Below are 16,721 nucleotides of genomic sequence, written 5' to 3'. Positions count from 1 at the left end.
GGAGTTGCAGCTAGCAAGAGATGTTAAGAGTAACAAGAAGGGTTTCTTCAGGTATGTTAGCAACAAGAAGAAAGTCAAGAAAAGTGTGGGCCCCTTACTGAATGAGGGAGGCAACCTAGTGACAGAGGATGTGGAAAAAGCTAATGTACTCAATGCTTTTTTTGCCTCTGTCTTCACGAACAAAGTCAGCTCCCAGAGTACTGCACTGGGCAGCACAGCCTGGGGAGGAAGTGACCAGCCCTCTGTGGAGAAAGAAGTGGTTCGGGACTATTTAGAAAAGCTGGACGAGCACAAGTCCATGGGGCCGGATGCGCTGCATTCGAGAGTGCTAAAGGAGTTGGCAGATGTGATTGCAGAGCCATTGGCCATTATCTTTGAAAACTCATGGCAATCCAGGGAAGTCCTGGACGGCTGGAAAAAGGCTAATGTAGTGCCCATCTTTAAAAAAGGGAAGAAGGAGGATCCTGGGAACTACAGGCCAGTCAGCCTCACCTCAGTTCCTGGAAAAATCATGGAGCAGGTCCTCAAGGAATCAATTCTGAAGCACTTGGAGGAGAGGAAAGTGATCAGGAACAGTCAGCATGGATTCACCAAGGGCAAGTCATGCCTGACTAATCTAATTGCCTTCTATGATGAGATAACTGTCTCTGTGGATGAGGGGAAAGCTGTCGACATGTTATTCCTTGACTTTAGCAAAACTTTTGACACGGTCTCCCACAGTATTCTTGCCAGCAAGTTAAAGAAGTATGGGCTGGATGAATGGACTATAAGGTGGATAGAAAGTTGGCTAGATTGTCGGGCTCAACGGGTAGTGACCAGTGGCTCCATGTCTAGTTGGCAGCCGGTATCAAGTGGAGTGCCCCAAGGGTCGGTCCTGGGGCCGTTTTTGTTCAATATCTTCATTAGTTTGGGGTGAGGAAAAATAGTGGTACTCTCTTATGATGTGACCGCAATGACCTGGAGGATGGTGTGGATTGCACCCTCAGCAAGTTTGCAGATGACACTAAACTGGGAGGAGAGGTAGATACGCTGGAGGGTAGGGATAGGATACAGAGGGCCCTAGACAAATTAGAGGATTGGGCCAAAAGAAATCTGAGGTTCAATAAGGACAAGTGCAGAGTCCTGCACTTAGGACAGAAGAATCCCATGCACCGCTACAGACTAGGGACCGAATGGCTAGGCAGCAGTTCTGCAGAACAGGACCTAGGGATTACAGTGGACGAGAAGCTGGATATGAGTCAACAGTGTGCTGTTGTTGCCAAGAAGACCAATGGCATTTTGGGATGTATATGTAGGGGCCAGCAGATCGAGGGACGTGATCGTTTCCCTCTATTAGACATTGGTGAGGCCTCATCTGGAGTACTGTGTCCAGTTTTGTGCCCCACGCTACAAGAAGGATGTGGAAAAATTGGAAAGAGTCCAGCGGAGGGCAACAAAAATGATTAGGGGACTGGAACACATGACTTATGAGGAGAGGCTGAGGGAACTGGGATTGTTTAGTCTGCGGAAGAGAAGAATGAGGGGGGATTTGATAGCTGCTTTCAACTACCTGAAAGGGAGTTCCAAAGAGGATGGATCTAGCCTGTTCTCCGTGTTAGCTAATGACCGAACAAGGAGTAATGATCTCAAGTTGCAGTGGGGTAGGTTTAGGTTGGATATTAGGAAAACCTTTTTCACTAGGAGGGTGGTGAAACACTGGAATGTGTTACCTAGAGAGGTGGTGGAATCTCCTTCCTTAGATATTTTTAAGGTCCGGCTTGACAAAGCTCTGGCTGGGATGATTTAGTTAGGGATTGGTCTTGCTTTGAGCAGGGGGTTGGACTAGATGACCTCCTGAGGTCCCTTCCAACCCTGATATTCTATGATTCCTCGCTTCCTCACTCCTGGTGTAATAGGTTGAGACAATGGAGGTAGACATGGACCTCAGAGGTCCATGCTGTAGTCTGGAGCTACCATCTTCTTTGTACAGAGGTAGATTTAAAGATTGCATGCTGACACCTGTAATCTGTGCAGACCAGGCTTCTCTGCTAAAGGTGAGTGAGCTGTAATCTGCTCTGTTCTGTGCAAATTAGGGGTGGCTCTTGAGTACAATCCAGATTTTGGGTGGACAGACTTGGGGCCCTTCTTCCTTTAAGGTCATCCATCACAACTGTCAAAGCAGCTCAAGCTTCTCATCCAGCTAGTTGCTGACCTTATACCTAACTAGCCTCTCCATCTCTGGCAGCCATCTCTCCTCCCCCTCCTGCTGTACTCTCTCCTCTCTCTAGTTCTGTTTCTCTGGCCCAGCCACGGAAGGGAAGTCTTAACTGCTGTTTATCTTGCAGAACCGCCTGTATCAGGCCATCCAGAGAGCTGATGACATCTTGGACCTGAAGTTCTGCATGGATGGGGTTCAAACAGCATTGAGAAATGAAGATTATGAACAAGCAGCTGCTCATATCCACCGCTACTTGTCTCTGGACAAATCAGTCATTGAGCTGAGCCGACAAGGCCAGGAGGGTAGGTGCTGTCCAGGTGTAGCTGTTTAGTAAAATAACCTGAGCACTCTTGCTTTTTGAGGCTCTAACTTTGTCCAGAGCCAAAGAAACTGAAGCCAATGGGTGTGTTAACAAAGAGTGTGATTATGGAATTAGTTGGCAGCTTCTGCAGGTAGCCGTTTACATGGAAATGTCTGAATACTTCTGAGATATAATTAGGTTCAAATATTACTCGGGGGAAAGCTGAGGTGGCTAGTTACTGCAAAGGCTACTGAAGTCAGACTAGATAATCATAATGGCCCCTTCTGGCCCTAAATCTATGCAAACTGCCACACATGTAGAGTTACTGACTTGGGGCTTGAAGAGCTTGGCAGCCACTTACTAGCCAGCAGGCTAAATGCACTAATCAGTGGTGCATGATAGAAAAGATGGGAGGAAGGGTGCTCATCAGTGAGGGCCCAGTGCAGCATCATGGTGTGATGCCCAGAGGGCTGCTGGAATACCTGTTAGGAGTTTGTCCCTGGATTCTGCTCTATAGTTTAATTTCTTATATTAAATCACTGGCTTGTAGGTGTCTGATAAAGTTGAATCATGTGCAGTGACCCGGCTAGGTTATGCTAACTGTGAGGTGAGGCAGATGCAAACCAAGACAAAAGGGATCATTTTAAATGTTTAAACTTGATAAGGGAAAACTCCCCAAATTGTCCCAGGAGGCTAAATAACATAACCAAGTACTTACTACCTATAGTAATAACCCATAGGTTACCAGCACGTTAACCTTTGCGAGTTTGTACATGGTACCCTTCGTTACTCTGCAGTTAATATCAAATGCATTGTTATTAACAAGAACAAAAGAGATCATTCAACAATAGACTGTGTCACTTCAGGGAAGAATCAATTTTTCTTCTCCTTGGCTGTAAATTCAGCTCCACTCTTGCTGTCCTGTTCGTTGCTTCTCTTCGACTTTTACTGCTCCGTAGATTCAATGTTCTTGAGGGTGGACCTCTTTCCACTGAGTTTATGCACAAGTCAGGTTTGTTTACCTTGTGGGCCCTCATTTGTCCATTAGGCACCTTTGAACTGTATTCCTTCAACAGATGTTCAAACAGATGTTCATGTATTTTAGGTCCCTTGTGGGTGGACTTTTCACTTACTGTTTTCAGGATCTGTTTTAATCTAATACAGCTTCTTGATCAATTATCTTGTCTCAGACCCCACTCAACGTCAACCCGGGTTTGATTTACCATGAAGGCAACGGCGCCTTCTCAGCTGGTTTCGTACCAGACATGGAATTTGTGCTGCAGCTGAATTTCAGTGATGTTTTAGAGGCAGTCCACTATATCAGAGTGGGCAGCCACAAACCATGACACACCTTGTTTAGGACTGCAAAATGTGGCTTGGCTTGACCAGACTGCATACACCAAATAAATAATAAATTTGACCAATTCCCTTTTTCACCAATTATATTTCCTTTAGGTTTTCCCCTTGATAGTCTGTCTCTGGTACGTCTGTAGATTTTATTTCCATCTATTTCCCTTTTCTAACATATCTGCTCACATACTCAGGTCTGGTTTTTTTTCCTGCTTTTCCTGATCCTGTAATCTTTCCTATTTTTCTTTCTTTTCTCCTTCTCACTTCCTAGTCCCCTGTTTTTATTGTCCTGTTCCTTTCTTTTGCCCCCTCAACTCCTACCCCAGAGCCAATTCATCTGCTTGCTCAGCATCTAGCTTCTTCTCCTTCCCTCCTTATCTAACAGCTTTTTCCAAGCCCCCTTCCCGGCTCAAGCTGCCCTCTCGTTGGCTGTCTCTCTCCAGGACAGCATTCTGTGCTGCTGCACCACAGATGTAGCAGGTGGTAGGGTGATTACTCATGCCCACTGCCAGGCTCAGGGTGATTACTCATGCCCACTGCCCTCTGGTTTCTGGAAGTGGTGAGGAGCTCTTTCTCCTCTCCCTGCCCTCTGTCATTCAGACTTTCCTATGTGCTGCTTTTGAAGAGGGCCATGTCTCTTCTGTTCCCCTATCTTGCATTTCTGGGGTCCTTATGAATAGCTCCAGTATGTCTGGGCTGCAGCTCAGAGTTTTTCCCCAAGCGGCAGCAGAATAAGACTGATTCTTTTCGGTTTCACAGCTGCCCACAAGGTGCTGAATAGCCATGGCAAAATCTAGCAGATTCTTGCCAATTTCCTGCTGCTGCTAGTTGGGGGACGCTCTGAGCTGTAGAGACAGCGGCTGTCTGTCTGCAATCTCAGGCAGCCTTAGTAATGAAAGCTTTCCGTGTGTGCCGCTGATAATCAGAATGGCTTGTAAATCCTCTTGTCTCATTTTGTTTTTTTAAATAGAAGTTTAAGTATTGCAGAGGTTGATGCATTAGTGCTCTGCCCCACCAGTCTCACCTACAGAAATTCCTTACTGGCTAGAGAGTGAATTTGTAGAGCCCTTGCTGTACAGCATCCTGCCAGAACTCTGCGAGAGCTCAGTCACCATTCCATTTCTCTGTAATTAGCTGTTCCTAACCCTCTCCATCTTCCGCTGCTCCCATCTTCTACACCTGGGCATTGGTGGGTTGGGGGGCATGCATTCTGCCCTCTCGCTAAACATGTGGGGTGCTCATTGGGTGTGGGGGGGTGACTTCCTAAAGAACCAAGATAAACATGATCAGCAGTGGACCTTGTAGTGGCTGTTCCAGTTAACAGCCCCTCTGCTGACCCAGGGACTAGGCATGCCATGATATTTCAATGGAGCATCTGATTGGCCATACATGGTGGATATGGGGGTGTGGGCCAATAGGAGAGACAGGGAGGGATTAATGATGTGCATCAGAGTTGCTAACGTGTTTTAACCCTAATTAGGTTTTCTCTCCAGGCCTTAGGGAGTAGGGATATGATGAGCCCCCAGAGCTGGAAGAGTCTATGTATACACATACCCTTCCCACCCCCACCCCCCTTTTTACCTCTAGGTTAAAGGTCCTGGGTGGTTTGGGGGAAGAAATGAATATGAGCCAGGGACCTGTCTCCTTCCAGGCTTTGATGGCTCCTGACTGCCAACTTGGGGTTGTTCCGACAGGGGCATGGTGCCAGGAGGGTAAGTGTCCTGAACCTGGTACTAATGCAGTGCTGTGCCCTCTGAACAGGCAGCATAATTGATGCCAACCTGAAACTCCTGCAGGAGGCAGAGCAGCGCCTGAAGATCATAGTGACTGAGAAATTTGACGTGGCTACGAAGCAGGGCAACCTGCCTCAGGTGGAACGTTTCTTCAAGATCTTCCCCCTGCTGGGCTTACATGAGGAGGGGCTGAGCAAGTTCTCAGAGTACCTCTGCAAACAGGTAACAGGCGCTGCAGAACCCACGGTGGCCCCTGGGCTGGCCACAGCACCTCAGAGGAGAGTAAAATTGGGCTTCTGCCAACACAGGTGTTGAGGAACGAGATCTTGGCTCCTGTGCATCTAATAATGGTTAGATGCGACGAGACGAGACTGGGCCTGGTCAGCACTTTCCCTGCTCTTTGTGCTACCATGTGGGGCTTTTGAGTGATCAGTCACAGATCCCAGGTCCTCACTCTGTGGCTTCCCCCCCTCTCCTTATCTCACTTAGAGACAGCACCATGCTGCTTGCGCTCAGCCTATGGCCAGCGTGGCCCTCTGCACCCAGCCCTACTGCTCTGGCACATTGATCAGTTTCTCCTGGTGCCATTATGTGCCTCAATCTGATTAAATGATCCCTTGTGGTTAGCCAGATTTCTCCCAGAAAATGAGACCTTAGCATTTTGTTGAGGGGCCTACATCTCCTGCTCCCCTGGTCCTAGCTGCTGGTGCCTGGGGCTGTGCTTAGTGCTGTTGCCTGTGGTTGTTCTAGAGAAAAGGAACCAGACTGGATGGGAAACAGTAGAAACAGTGAGGAAGTGGAAAGAGCCCCAACAGGCGAAGACCTGGGAAAGCCTGTGGGGAGACTTGGAAGGAGAGGGAGAACTGGGATGGGGCAGAATGGGGAGGGAAGGGTGAAGAGTGTCTGGAAGGAGATCACAGTGCATAGAACAAGGTCAGAGGTACAGTTAGGTGCCTTGGAGATTCCCATGGCCCTTCTTTTTGACCCTTTAGTCTTGGGGGTGAGAGACAGGAAGGGCCTTGCTGGGCTACTTTGTCTTCACAGAAAGCACTTGGGGTTCCCCCCAGTGGTGCAAAAGGGAATTACAGTCAGGTACCCACGTGCTGAAGGAAGCCAGGCTGTACCACATTGATCTCATGTTCTGCAGCTCTCTGCACAGGAGCCCTGGTGAATGGTGTTGGGGGTATTTGCTAGGCTGCCTTTCGCTAGGTTTTCTAGAGGTGAGAAGCTAGGATTTGTCTGCTGTTTTAACAGTGGTTCCTGTTTGCATAGCACAGCCGAATACACCTATCTCTGCTAGAGATGTAGACTGCCCTACCCCTGGAGTTTCCTCTGCCATCTGACCCAAAGCATCAACACCTGCTCTGTAAGGTCCATGTGTCTTGTCGTGCTGGTGGCAGGGAAGGTGGAACAGCAGGGGGAAGGGCTGTATGGGGCAGGAGGGCAAAAGTCTCCCTTGTGCGGGGGCTCTGCCAGAACCACACTGACGCACTCCTTCCCCCGGAGTTTAGGTCGCTAACAAAGCCAAGGAGAACCTGTTACTGGTGATGGAGACAGACATGAGTGACCGTAGGGCTGCAGTCATCTTTGCAGATACACTGACGCTCCTCTTCGAAGGTAATCCCTCCCTGCACGGTTTGTCAGCTGGAAATCTTCCGCGATGGAAGGTGCCCAGACAATATCGCAGCTCTCATTTCTGGCTGCAGGAGGGCAGAACAGCGCCGTTTTCCTCTCGGTGGTGCTGGAATAGAGTACAAGGGTTGTTGGAGTGCTGTCTGTCTCTGGCCAGCAGGGGGCATTGGGTCTGGAGCTCGCTCTTTGTTCCGCTTTGGCTGGCAGGAGAGGGACTTGCAAAGGACCAGCTGGCTTCCTCCCCACAGGCTTCCTCCCCACAGCTCCTCCTGGAATTTATCCTTCTCAGTCTCTCTCAGCCTAAGGGACTGAACCAGAGCCAGACAGGAAGAGTTGTAGATCTCTGCCTTAAATAGTCAGCTGGATGTGAAAGGGCTTGGTGAACGGGGCATGAAAGCTGCCCTTTTCCCTTCCGGCTCCCCCAAACAAATTGGTTAGTTGCTGAAGAGTTTTCCAGACACGCAGCTCCCCAGCCTCACCTGACTGGATGAACAAATCCCAGCCCGGAAGGCCAAAGAGCTGCTGTCCCTCCCTGGGCTGATTCTCTGGGGTTGGGGCAAGGCAGCTCTTGCCCTCCTTGAGAGTGGAGGGCCAGGGACTGGTATGTGTGTTGTGGGAAGACCATCAAGGAAAGGAATAGAGTGCTCTGCTGTCATCCCATACTATGCTACTGCCAAGCCACTCTCCTGTGTTTGCACTCTGCTGCTGCTGACCGCCCAGAGTGTATCTTCTAGGCTTGCCTGGCAGTAGTGTGAGATGCAGAACACAGGGCTGGCTTTCGGAGCATCTGTCTGGGGAAGAGGAGCAGAGTTTGCCTTGAGATGAGTTTTCTAGAGCTAGAACTGTTCTCTTGTAGCATTAAGGGTGTGTAGGGGATTGAACTCAGTCTTTGGCATTCAGGATCTGCTTTGGTGTTGGCTGTGGGAAGAGGTTTCTTTTCCAGTTGGCTTAACTGGTGATTAGGGAGCTGCAGCTTTCTTCTGTGCAAAGCTTTATACCTGGCAAATGCGCTTGGTGGCCCACCTGCGTCTGGTGCTGGCTGCATTGGCTGGCAGCGAGCACGACGTGCCCTGCTTTTGGAGCAGGCAGCTGGGAGTGCATTGAGGCTGAAGGCATGGTTGAGGGGCTGGCCTTTCAGTCTCTGGGAGAGGGCTGGCTTGCCTCCCACGAAGAGCTGCCTGGGAGTGGCTGCAAGGTATCTGCTGCAGCCCTCACGCACAGGTAGTGCAGTCTCTCGGTTAGAGCTAGCGCGAGTAGAAATAGCACCGCAGCCGTGGCAGCCTGGACAGCGGCGGCATGGCTGAGCGGCATGGGCTGGGTACATGCCCACTGGCTTTTGTACTTGGCATGGCTCAGCCATGCCTCTGCTGCTGCTGCCCATGCTCCTGCAGCTACGGTGCTGTGTATACCGGCACCAGCTCTCCCTGGGCTACCCTCGTGTGCGTATCCAAGCAGGGAACTCGCACCCCTCGCTCGCAGAGCAGACCTAGATTGAAAAGGGAGAGAAGGTGGAGGCTATAACTTTGGGGAGGGAGAAGGGCACCCCAGGATGTAGGTAGGGGTGGGTGATATGAGGATCCCACCAGCCTGGATTCTGAGCTGCACTTGGGGAGGTGCTGTGTACCCCTTCCTACGCCCTAGATCAGGATGCCACAGCCCAGGTCTTGGTCAGGATTGGGCAGTTGCCCTGCCTGGGGCTTCCTACCGCCGTTAAAGCCACGAAAAATCACCACCACTATCTTCTGGCAGGAATTGCTCGGATCGTGGAGACCCACCAGCCCATAGTGGAGACCTACTATGGGCCAGGGAAGCTGTACACCCTGATCAAGCACTTGCAGGTGGAGTGTGACCAGCAGGTGGAGAAGGTGGTGGACAAGTTCATCAAGCAGAGGGACTATCACAGGCAGGTAAGAGTGATGTGCAGTGTAGATTGACTGGGCTGCGGTCTAGAGCTGGCTCTGAGCCTCATACCTAGTGATTCTCTAACCTCCTGTAATCCTTTGCAAGTGGCGTGTGCTCCATGAGCCTCGTTGCTGGGCTCTGCATGGCCATGTGGGAAGTTTGGGCTTGGTACCTCACTTTCCAGGCCAGCAGGTTTGAGGCAGCAAGCTCAGCCTTGTGAGTAGGGTTGCCAACCCTCCAGGACTGAGTCTCCTGGAATTGGCATCGATCTCCCAGTGACTATTGAAAACAGTCTGGGAGATTTCAATGGGATATTTTAAGAAAATGACATTATCATGTTGGGAAAAAAAAATCTCCTGGAAGAGCTTCAGGCAGAGTTGGCAACCCTACTTGTGAGTGGGTGGAAGGGACCTGGCGTTACTCCATCACTGCCCTGATGGCTGACAGAGTGCCAGGAAGTGGGCATCCACTCTTTGCCCTGAAGGACAGCGGCCACAGGACATGAGTGGGAGAAACAAAGATGATCCTTTGGGGCTTGACTGGGTGAACAGGAGAAATCCTGTGGGGCGTTCTGAGCTAGACTGTGTCTCTAACTCTTTCAGTGATCCTCCTGCCAGCTACAGCACTGCTGTTAGCTGTCTCATAGGCACACACCTTTAGAGGCCATCTGCGATTGCTCTGCCTGGCCTAAGTCCTCACTGAGCCCCACAGTAAGTTCAGTTGCTGGGGAACAGGGGATGCAAGTGGGTCGGTTTTCCCTCGGACCTCCTGTGCCAGCTGCTCCTCAGCAGGATCGGTCCTATAGGGGAACCTAGCGTGGGGTTAAGGGCGATGGCGGGCGGAGATGGTGATGGCTCTCCTGTTCTCACAATTGCAGTTCCAGCACGTTCAAAACAGCATGGTGAGAAGTTCAGCTACAGAAAAGATTGAACCAAGGTACAGAAAATAAAACACTAGCTGCTCTCTTCCTCCACACTATTCCTCTGGCATTAACGCTGCTTCGCAGGTAGCTAGCACCTTCCATCTTCCAAATGCTTGACAACCACTAAAGCATAAAATCCCTTTGGTGTGTATCTTTATTGCCCTTTCATAGGGGTTCATAAAGATGGTCTCAATGCTTCTTTGTTCTGCTTGTTCATTACCTGAAGTATCAGATCTTGACTTCCCTGAAGGCCTAGGAATAGGACAGTGCAGGAGGCTGATGCCCAATCTGCAGCTCTGCCAGCCCTCTCCAGTGAGGGAGATGGTGACTCTTATAGCTGGGAAAAGTGATCCACCATGGGGTGTTGTGACTTCCCACACAGCAAGTCCATGGCAGAGCTGGAATCAGAACTCTGGGCTCTGGACTGTGTTCCCTCCACACAGCGAGATTCTGTTGCATCAATTTCTCTCTAATAAACTGAAATACTTCATTTTCCCCGCTCATTATGGTCTTAAACTCGTCAGTTGCCCCAGATTAAAGCCATTGGAAGCCCAGATACCACGCTTGTGCATGCCAGGTAAATACAGCTGAATCCTTCCCATGCAGTCGGATGTCACTTAGAGCACACCAAGCTCTGCCATCCCTGAACAACACACCTACCTTGGTGTGTTTCTATAATTTAACTTCTTTATGAGGATAGTTTGGCTTATGTCTCAGCGAGGCTAGATTAGCCTGATGCTCAGCTCCCAACCTGGAGGAGCAGCTTTTCGTCCAGTCCCTCCCCTTGGGTGGCTCTCAGGAGTTTAGGCTCCCGCCGGCAGAGTTCTCAGGCGCACTGGAAAACACAAGCCTTCCCACCACGTCAAGGTGCTAGAAATGCATATTAAAAAAAATACAAACATTTTTGTTCAAACAATTTCTTTTTGTGATTGTATATGACCATTTATTACACTCGCCGTGTGTAACCTCCTTCGGCAAGTCATTCTGGAACTCGTTGCCAGGGGATGTTTTGAAGGCCAAAACTATAACTGGGTTCAGAAAAGAATTAGATAAGTTCATCATTAGGATAAGGTCCATCAATGGCTATTAGCCAAGATGCTCAGGGACACAACCCCATGCTCTGGGTGTCCCTAAACTTCTGACTGCCAGATGCTGGGACTGGACAACAAAAGATGGATCACTTGATAATCTCCCTGTTCTGTTCATTCCCTTTGAAGCATCTTGCACCGGACACTGTCAGAAGACAGGATACTGGGCTAAATGGACTATTGGTCTGACCCAGCATGGCCATTTTGTTCTTATTTTCTCTGGGCTTTAGCTTTCCCATCTGTAAAATGGGATGATAATATTTCCCTGCCCATCAGGTTGGTGGTGAGGCTTTGTGTAAGGCACCGTCTACATTTACAGTGGTGTACAGAGAACATATACTGCACGTCCCCCCAGCATGGGTAAAAATAGCAGTGTAGATAATGAGGCATAGCTTAGGTGAGTGAAGACATGTCAGACCCTTAGGGCACATACCCTAGACAGCTCTCCAGTGCCCAAGCAGTGCCTCCCATGTCTACACAGCTATTTTTTAGCAGTGTAGCATCCCTGCTGCAGTGAAAGGCTCTGGCAGGGGGGGCAGCAGGCAAAGATTCCAGGAGCTCCCCCCGCCAGAGCCTTTCACTGCCATATGTAGTACACACCAGCATGGATACAGCCCACTTTTCACTGCGGCATGTAGCTACACGTGCCCTTCGTGCTGCTGCCAGCGTAGACAAGGCTTAAGTCATGTTTGCACAGTGATTTTGAAGCAGGCTCAAGGAGTATGTTTCCTTTTAAATTACACAAGAAGCTACCTTTTCTCTGCACACTCAATGTGCTATTCTTTGCGTGCAGGTACCATTGTGTGTTTCCTCACCTGCTGAATCAAGACAAACCCCTTGTTTGCAGGTGCAGACTAGCTCTTGCCAAGGATTTGTAATGAATGTTTGTATACCAAAGCACACACGGAGGGAGCAGTGTCCAGGAGATTCCAGCCCTGGCTGGGCAGGGATCACACCTATTGCTAGCTGGGTCTAGTATGGCTTCTGTCCCAGCCTATCAATGGTAGTCGCATCCACCAACATAATGAACATTGTTCTTTAATTATTTTTGCAGAGCTTTTTGATAAATCCATCCTTTGCTCCTTTTGTGCATTATATGTCAGGGTGGTTATTTTACATGGTAAACTGCTTGACCAGTGAATGTCTTGTGACCATGAATTTAATACCAATCATAATCCCTTTTGCTTCAGGACACAAGAAGTCTCCTAGTTGTTTGGGGATAGGAGGAAACTTCCTCTTTGGGCAGGTTCTTCGGTAACTGTCCACTGTAGGTGTAATAAATATAAAGGGAAGGGTAAACACCTTTAAAATCCCTCCTAGCCAGAGGAAAAACCCTTTCACCTGTAAAGGGTTAAGAAGCTAGCATAACCTCGCTGGCACCTGACCAAAATGACCAATGAGGAGACAAGATACTTTCAAAGCTGGAGGGGGGAGAAACAAAGGCTCTCTGTGTGATGCTTTTGCCGGGAACAGAAAGGAATGGAGTCTTAGAACATAGTAAGTAATCTAGCTAGATATGCATTAGATTCTGTTCGTTTAAATGGCTGAGAAAATAAGCTGTGCTGAATGGAATGGATATTCCTGTTTTTGTGTCTTTTTGTAACTTAAGGTTTTGCCTAGAGGGATTTTCTATGTTTTGAATCTGATTACTCTGTAAGGTATTTACCATCCTGATTTTACAGAGGTGATTCTTTTTCTTCAATTAAAATTCTTCTTTTAAGAACCTGATTGCTTTTTCATTGTTCTTAAGATCCAAGGGTTTGGGTCTGTGTTCACCTATGCAAATTGGTGAGGATTTTTATCAACCTTTCCCCAGGAAAGGGGGTGTAGGGTTTAGGGAGGATTTTGAGGGGAAAGACGTTTCCAAGTGGGCTCTTTCCCGGTTATATATCTGTTAGACACTTGGTGGTGGCAGCAATAAAGTCCAAGGGAAAAAGGAAAATAGTTTGTACCTTGGGGAAGTTTTAACCTAAGCTGGTAAAAATAAGCTTAGGAGGTTTTCATGCAGGTCCCCACATCTGTACCCTAGAGTTCAGAGTGGGGAAGGAACCTTGACTGTAGGTGTCTTGCACTTTTCTCTGAAATAGCCAGTGCTGGCCACTCTGAGGTGGCACTTTGGGCTGGCTGGACTCCTGGCCTGCTCAAGTCTAGCAGGTCCTGTGTTTTACTACCCATAATAAAGTGGCCAGAAGCAAGTCTCAGCAGGCCTGAGTTCAGCAATGCATTTGAAAGTAAAGGGAATGATGGGCTGTTCTGAGCCATCTTGCAGAGCTTTGGCTCTCCCGGCTCCCTCGGAAATGAGCATCCATGATTCTGTAGAATGTGCTGCCTTGTCGTGTCATTTGGTTTAGGAAAATGAGTGCCCTTCCTTTTGTGGGCTTGCTACACTTTTTCTCACTGTGCCCCTTGCAGGGAACTTGACCCCATTTTGACAGAGGTCACCTTGATGAATGCCCGCAGCGAGCTGTACCTCAGATTTATCAAGAGACGAATCGTCTCGGACTTTGAGGTGGAAGACTCCACGGCCTCAGAGGAGGTAAAGCAAGGTAATCCTTTGAATGCCATTGCTTCTCTGGCTCCGTCTTTACAGCTCCTCAGTGGGTAGCTGGCTGGGTGAGAGCAGGCACTGCTGTGCGACGGCTCGTTGAAGGCAGTTTCTGGGATAGCGCTCTGGAGGGCTGGACCGTGTGGCATGGGGACCCCCGTTTTCACAACAGCATTTCATGCATCTAACCTCCTGCACAGTCTGACCCCTCAGTAGCGCGTCTCTTGGAGCATGTCCTCCTCCTTCACTGTTGGGAGACCTGAAGAGCGGTGTGCACAGGAAACCTGGCCCTCTAGTGCAGTCAGGCTCTTCTGCTAGCTGGTTTGGAGACTAGCTTTTACCTTCTGCTACTTGGTCTCCTTTCCCCGCAGCTGGCAGGGTTGCATGTCGGACTTAACAAATGCAAAGGATGGACTCTCTCCTCCACCCACCCAAAGCAGGTGGACGGTGCCATTGTTGAAATTTGGAGGTGATATCACATCATGGTGTTGCCCTGGACCTCCTTTGGTGCAGGGCTTGTCTTCTATATCTCTCCCTGGCTGGCAGGTGTCTGGCATGCTTTGCATGCACTACATTAGTTCTCTAAAACAGGGTTCTTAAATATTTTTGAAGCATGGAGGGGAGAGTGCGTCATGGACACCACTGCTTTCTTTCATGGCTGCATGGGCCAGCTCCCACTCGCATGTCTGTCCGTTACATAGTAGCTGGAAACGGAGGTGAGCCAGCAGCACGTGACCCACTCGCTCTCCGCAAACCCCAGTTTGGGAGCCATGGCACTAAAGCAAACAGCCCCCTTTTCGGTGTAGAATCCTTAAGGTAACTAAGTCTCTCTCTGAGCAGAGTGAACTTCGATACACGTAGGCTGGAGAGCTGGGGAAGGGAGCAGTAGCCTGGGAAGGGGTTAGGAATTTAAATGAAGGGCTCGTCTGGTGTCTTAATCGAGGTCATGGCTAGCTTTGATTCCTCTCATATCCCACTGGGTGCTTCGTCTCACTGCTGGAGTCCTGAGGATCCTGTAATTTACACCTTGCGCTTTCGAGGACCCACAGCCATAGCTGTCATCTTCCCAGCTGCCTCCCTTTGGAGCTCAGCTCTCCCGCAGGAAGAGCAGCTGACCGATGAGTTCCATGTTTGTCCTCTGCCGAGTAACTAAATATGCTGCTTCTGCAGCTCACCCGGCTTCTCTCAGCTCAGGCAGCGTGACTGCAGTTGGCATGCCGAGGGGCTTTGCCAGGTGCTGGTACAGGATACCCCCAGAGTCAGGATGGCAGTGCTGTCTGCTGTCCTTTGCTGCACAGTTCAGACACATGCTTCGTTCAGGGCGGCAGGGTTTGTACAGTGTGTGCCTGTCGGGTGCCATTCCGGCAGGTCGCTGCTGCCCCGCTGAGGTGGCCATGGGGAAGTGCTTTCGGGTGCTCCGTCACTGGTGATGGTTCTGGCTTGCTCTCTGCAGCGCATCAAAAGTCTTTGGACAAGCTCCTCAACAACTGCCTGTTGAGCCGCACCATGCAAGAGCTGATTGGCTGTTACATCACCATGGAGGAGTACTTCATGCGGGAGACTGTCAACAAGGTAGGGCCTGCGTCCTGGGTAGCCTGGGGTGGGGACCAGGCCTTGAAATCCACAGGGGATTAAGGAGGTGGAAGCCTCTGGTTCCTGCTGCTCCACAGTCCTGCTGGGTGAAGACATGCAGGGGCTCCCTGCCACACGTCGTGTATGGGGATTCCATTCGTTCCCCTGGCCCCTTTCAGTAAACGACCTCTGGGGCGGTCATTGGGAACAATTTCACATGAACAATGTACAGAATTAATTGAAAAACTCCTTTCTGAGCTTCCCAGCCCAGAGTCCCCCATATGGATATGGAGTAAGGCTTGCAACCGGACACCCCAAGCAGATGGTCTGGTCAGACTCGGTAGGCTTCGCAGAGTTGCACCTGGCCACAGTCGCCTAAGGAAAACCCAGACCACTGCTGGAGGTGCTGTTGGGGGGAGTTTTCCTCGGAAGCAATAGTAGACCAAGGGTGGCTTGAGGCATTGCTGGGCTGATGGGGTGTAGAACTGTGATCTTGGCGCCTCTTGCTAGAGTAGGAGTGTTATCCTTGTTGTCCTGGCCAAGTTCTAACTTGGGGAATGACTCCACTGACCTGGATATCCTGCCGTGTCAGCCACGCTCCTATCCTTAGCTTCCTGCACTAAATGCTTGCTGTGCGCTGATGAACAGCTCCAGGCACCACAGAGGTGGATGTATGTCAGGAGCGGATGAAGTGACTCCTCTGTGCAGAGCTTGTGATGTGTGTTGGATCCTGGTGTTGAAAGCCATTCTAGCAGTTTACGGCGTTGCTCCTCAGCCTGCCCTCCCATGCGCTGCCATTGAGCATGCCATGCCGAAGGACCCTTAGCCAGGACTGGACGTTAAGATGCTTCCTAACGTGACATAACAATGAGTTTCATGTACCCCGAGCCCCTTTCATGCCCCATGCAGTGCAAGAGACTCTTCCGTCACATGGTGACAAGCATGTACCTGATACCCTGGAGGGGGATGATACAAGTAGGTCGGGTTTGAGCCCTGTGAGACAGATCGTGTGTTAATAGGTAGACCCCCCCAGCCTGGCTCTGATTTTTACCAGCTGCGTGTCATGTTGCCGTGTGACATCAGGGCCCGAGGTCCCTGGCTGGGTGTGCTGTGGAGAGGCAGTGTGCTGCCAGGGGAGTGAGCACTGCAAAGGAGTGGAGCTCTCGGAGCACACGGGTGGGGGTGGAAGAAGGAGCATCCTGGTGATCTTCCCCGTTCCACCATTGAACATTGAGAACTAACAAATGGGGCTGTACCCATAGATGCTCAGTGCTGCTTAGGCTTGGAGACATGGTGCTCTGAGAAATAACCTGGCTCGAGTGTGGCTGGGAGGGCTAGTTGCCCCAGGAAGGTGGGTGGGCAGCCTGCAGGATGGGGGACCTGTGCTTGGGGCTGGATATTTCTTTGAGCCGTGCAGCCAAAGGTGAACCTGAGCCACTCAGCGAACCTATCTCAGTCACTTCCGGACTTGTTGGTCCC

General features: G+C 50.1%; 1 protein-coding gene across 1 annotated transcript in view; it reads left to right on the top strand.

Annotated features, from left to right (window-relative positions):
• COG4 (component of oligomeric golgi complex 4) overlaps nucleotides 1-16,721 on the top strand; it is a 33,634-nt gene that overhangs the window by 3,089 nt on the left and 13,824 nt on the right. Inside the window, exons 4-10 of the mRNA XM_077831402.1 lie at nucleotides 2,325-2,499; nucleotides 5,610-5,803; nucleotides 7,093-7,198; nucleotides 8,963-9,120; nucleotides 9,993-10,051; nucleotides 13,538-13,671; nucleotides 15,124-15,242. Coding sequence (XP_077687528.1) covers nucleotides 2,325-2,499; nucleotides 5,610-5,803; nucleotides 7,093-7,198; nucleotides 8,963-9,120; nucleotides 9,993-10,051; nucleotides 13,538-13,671; nucleotides 15,124-15,242 — 945 coding nt within the window. The remainder of the gene's footprint in view (nucleotides 1-2,324; nucleotides 2,500-5,609; nucleotides 5,804-7,092; nucleotides 7,199-8,962; nucleotides 9,121-9,992; nucleotides 10,052-13,537; nucleotides 13,672-15,123; nucleotides 15,243-16,721) is intronic.

This window comes from Eretmochelys imbricata, chromosome 12 (assembly GCF_965152235.1).
Source record: "Eretmochelys imbricata isolate rEreImb1 chromosome 12, rEreImb1.hap1, whole genome shotgun sequence".
NCBI lineage: Eukaryota > Metazoa > Chordata > Testudines > Cheloniidae > Eretmochelys > Eretmochelys imbricata.
The sequence above is the reverse complement of the archived record's forward strand: the minus strand, read 5'-3'. Positions and strand labels throughout refer to the sequence as shown.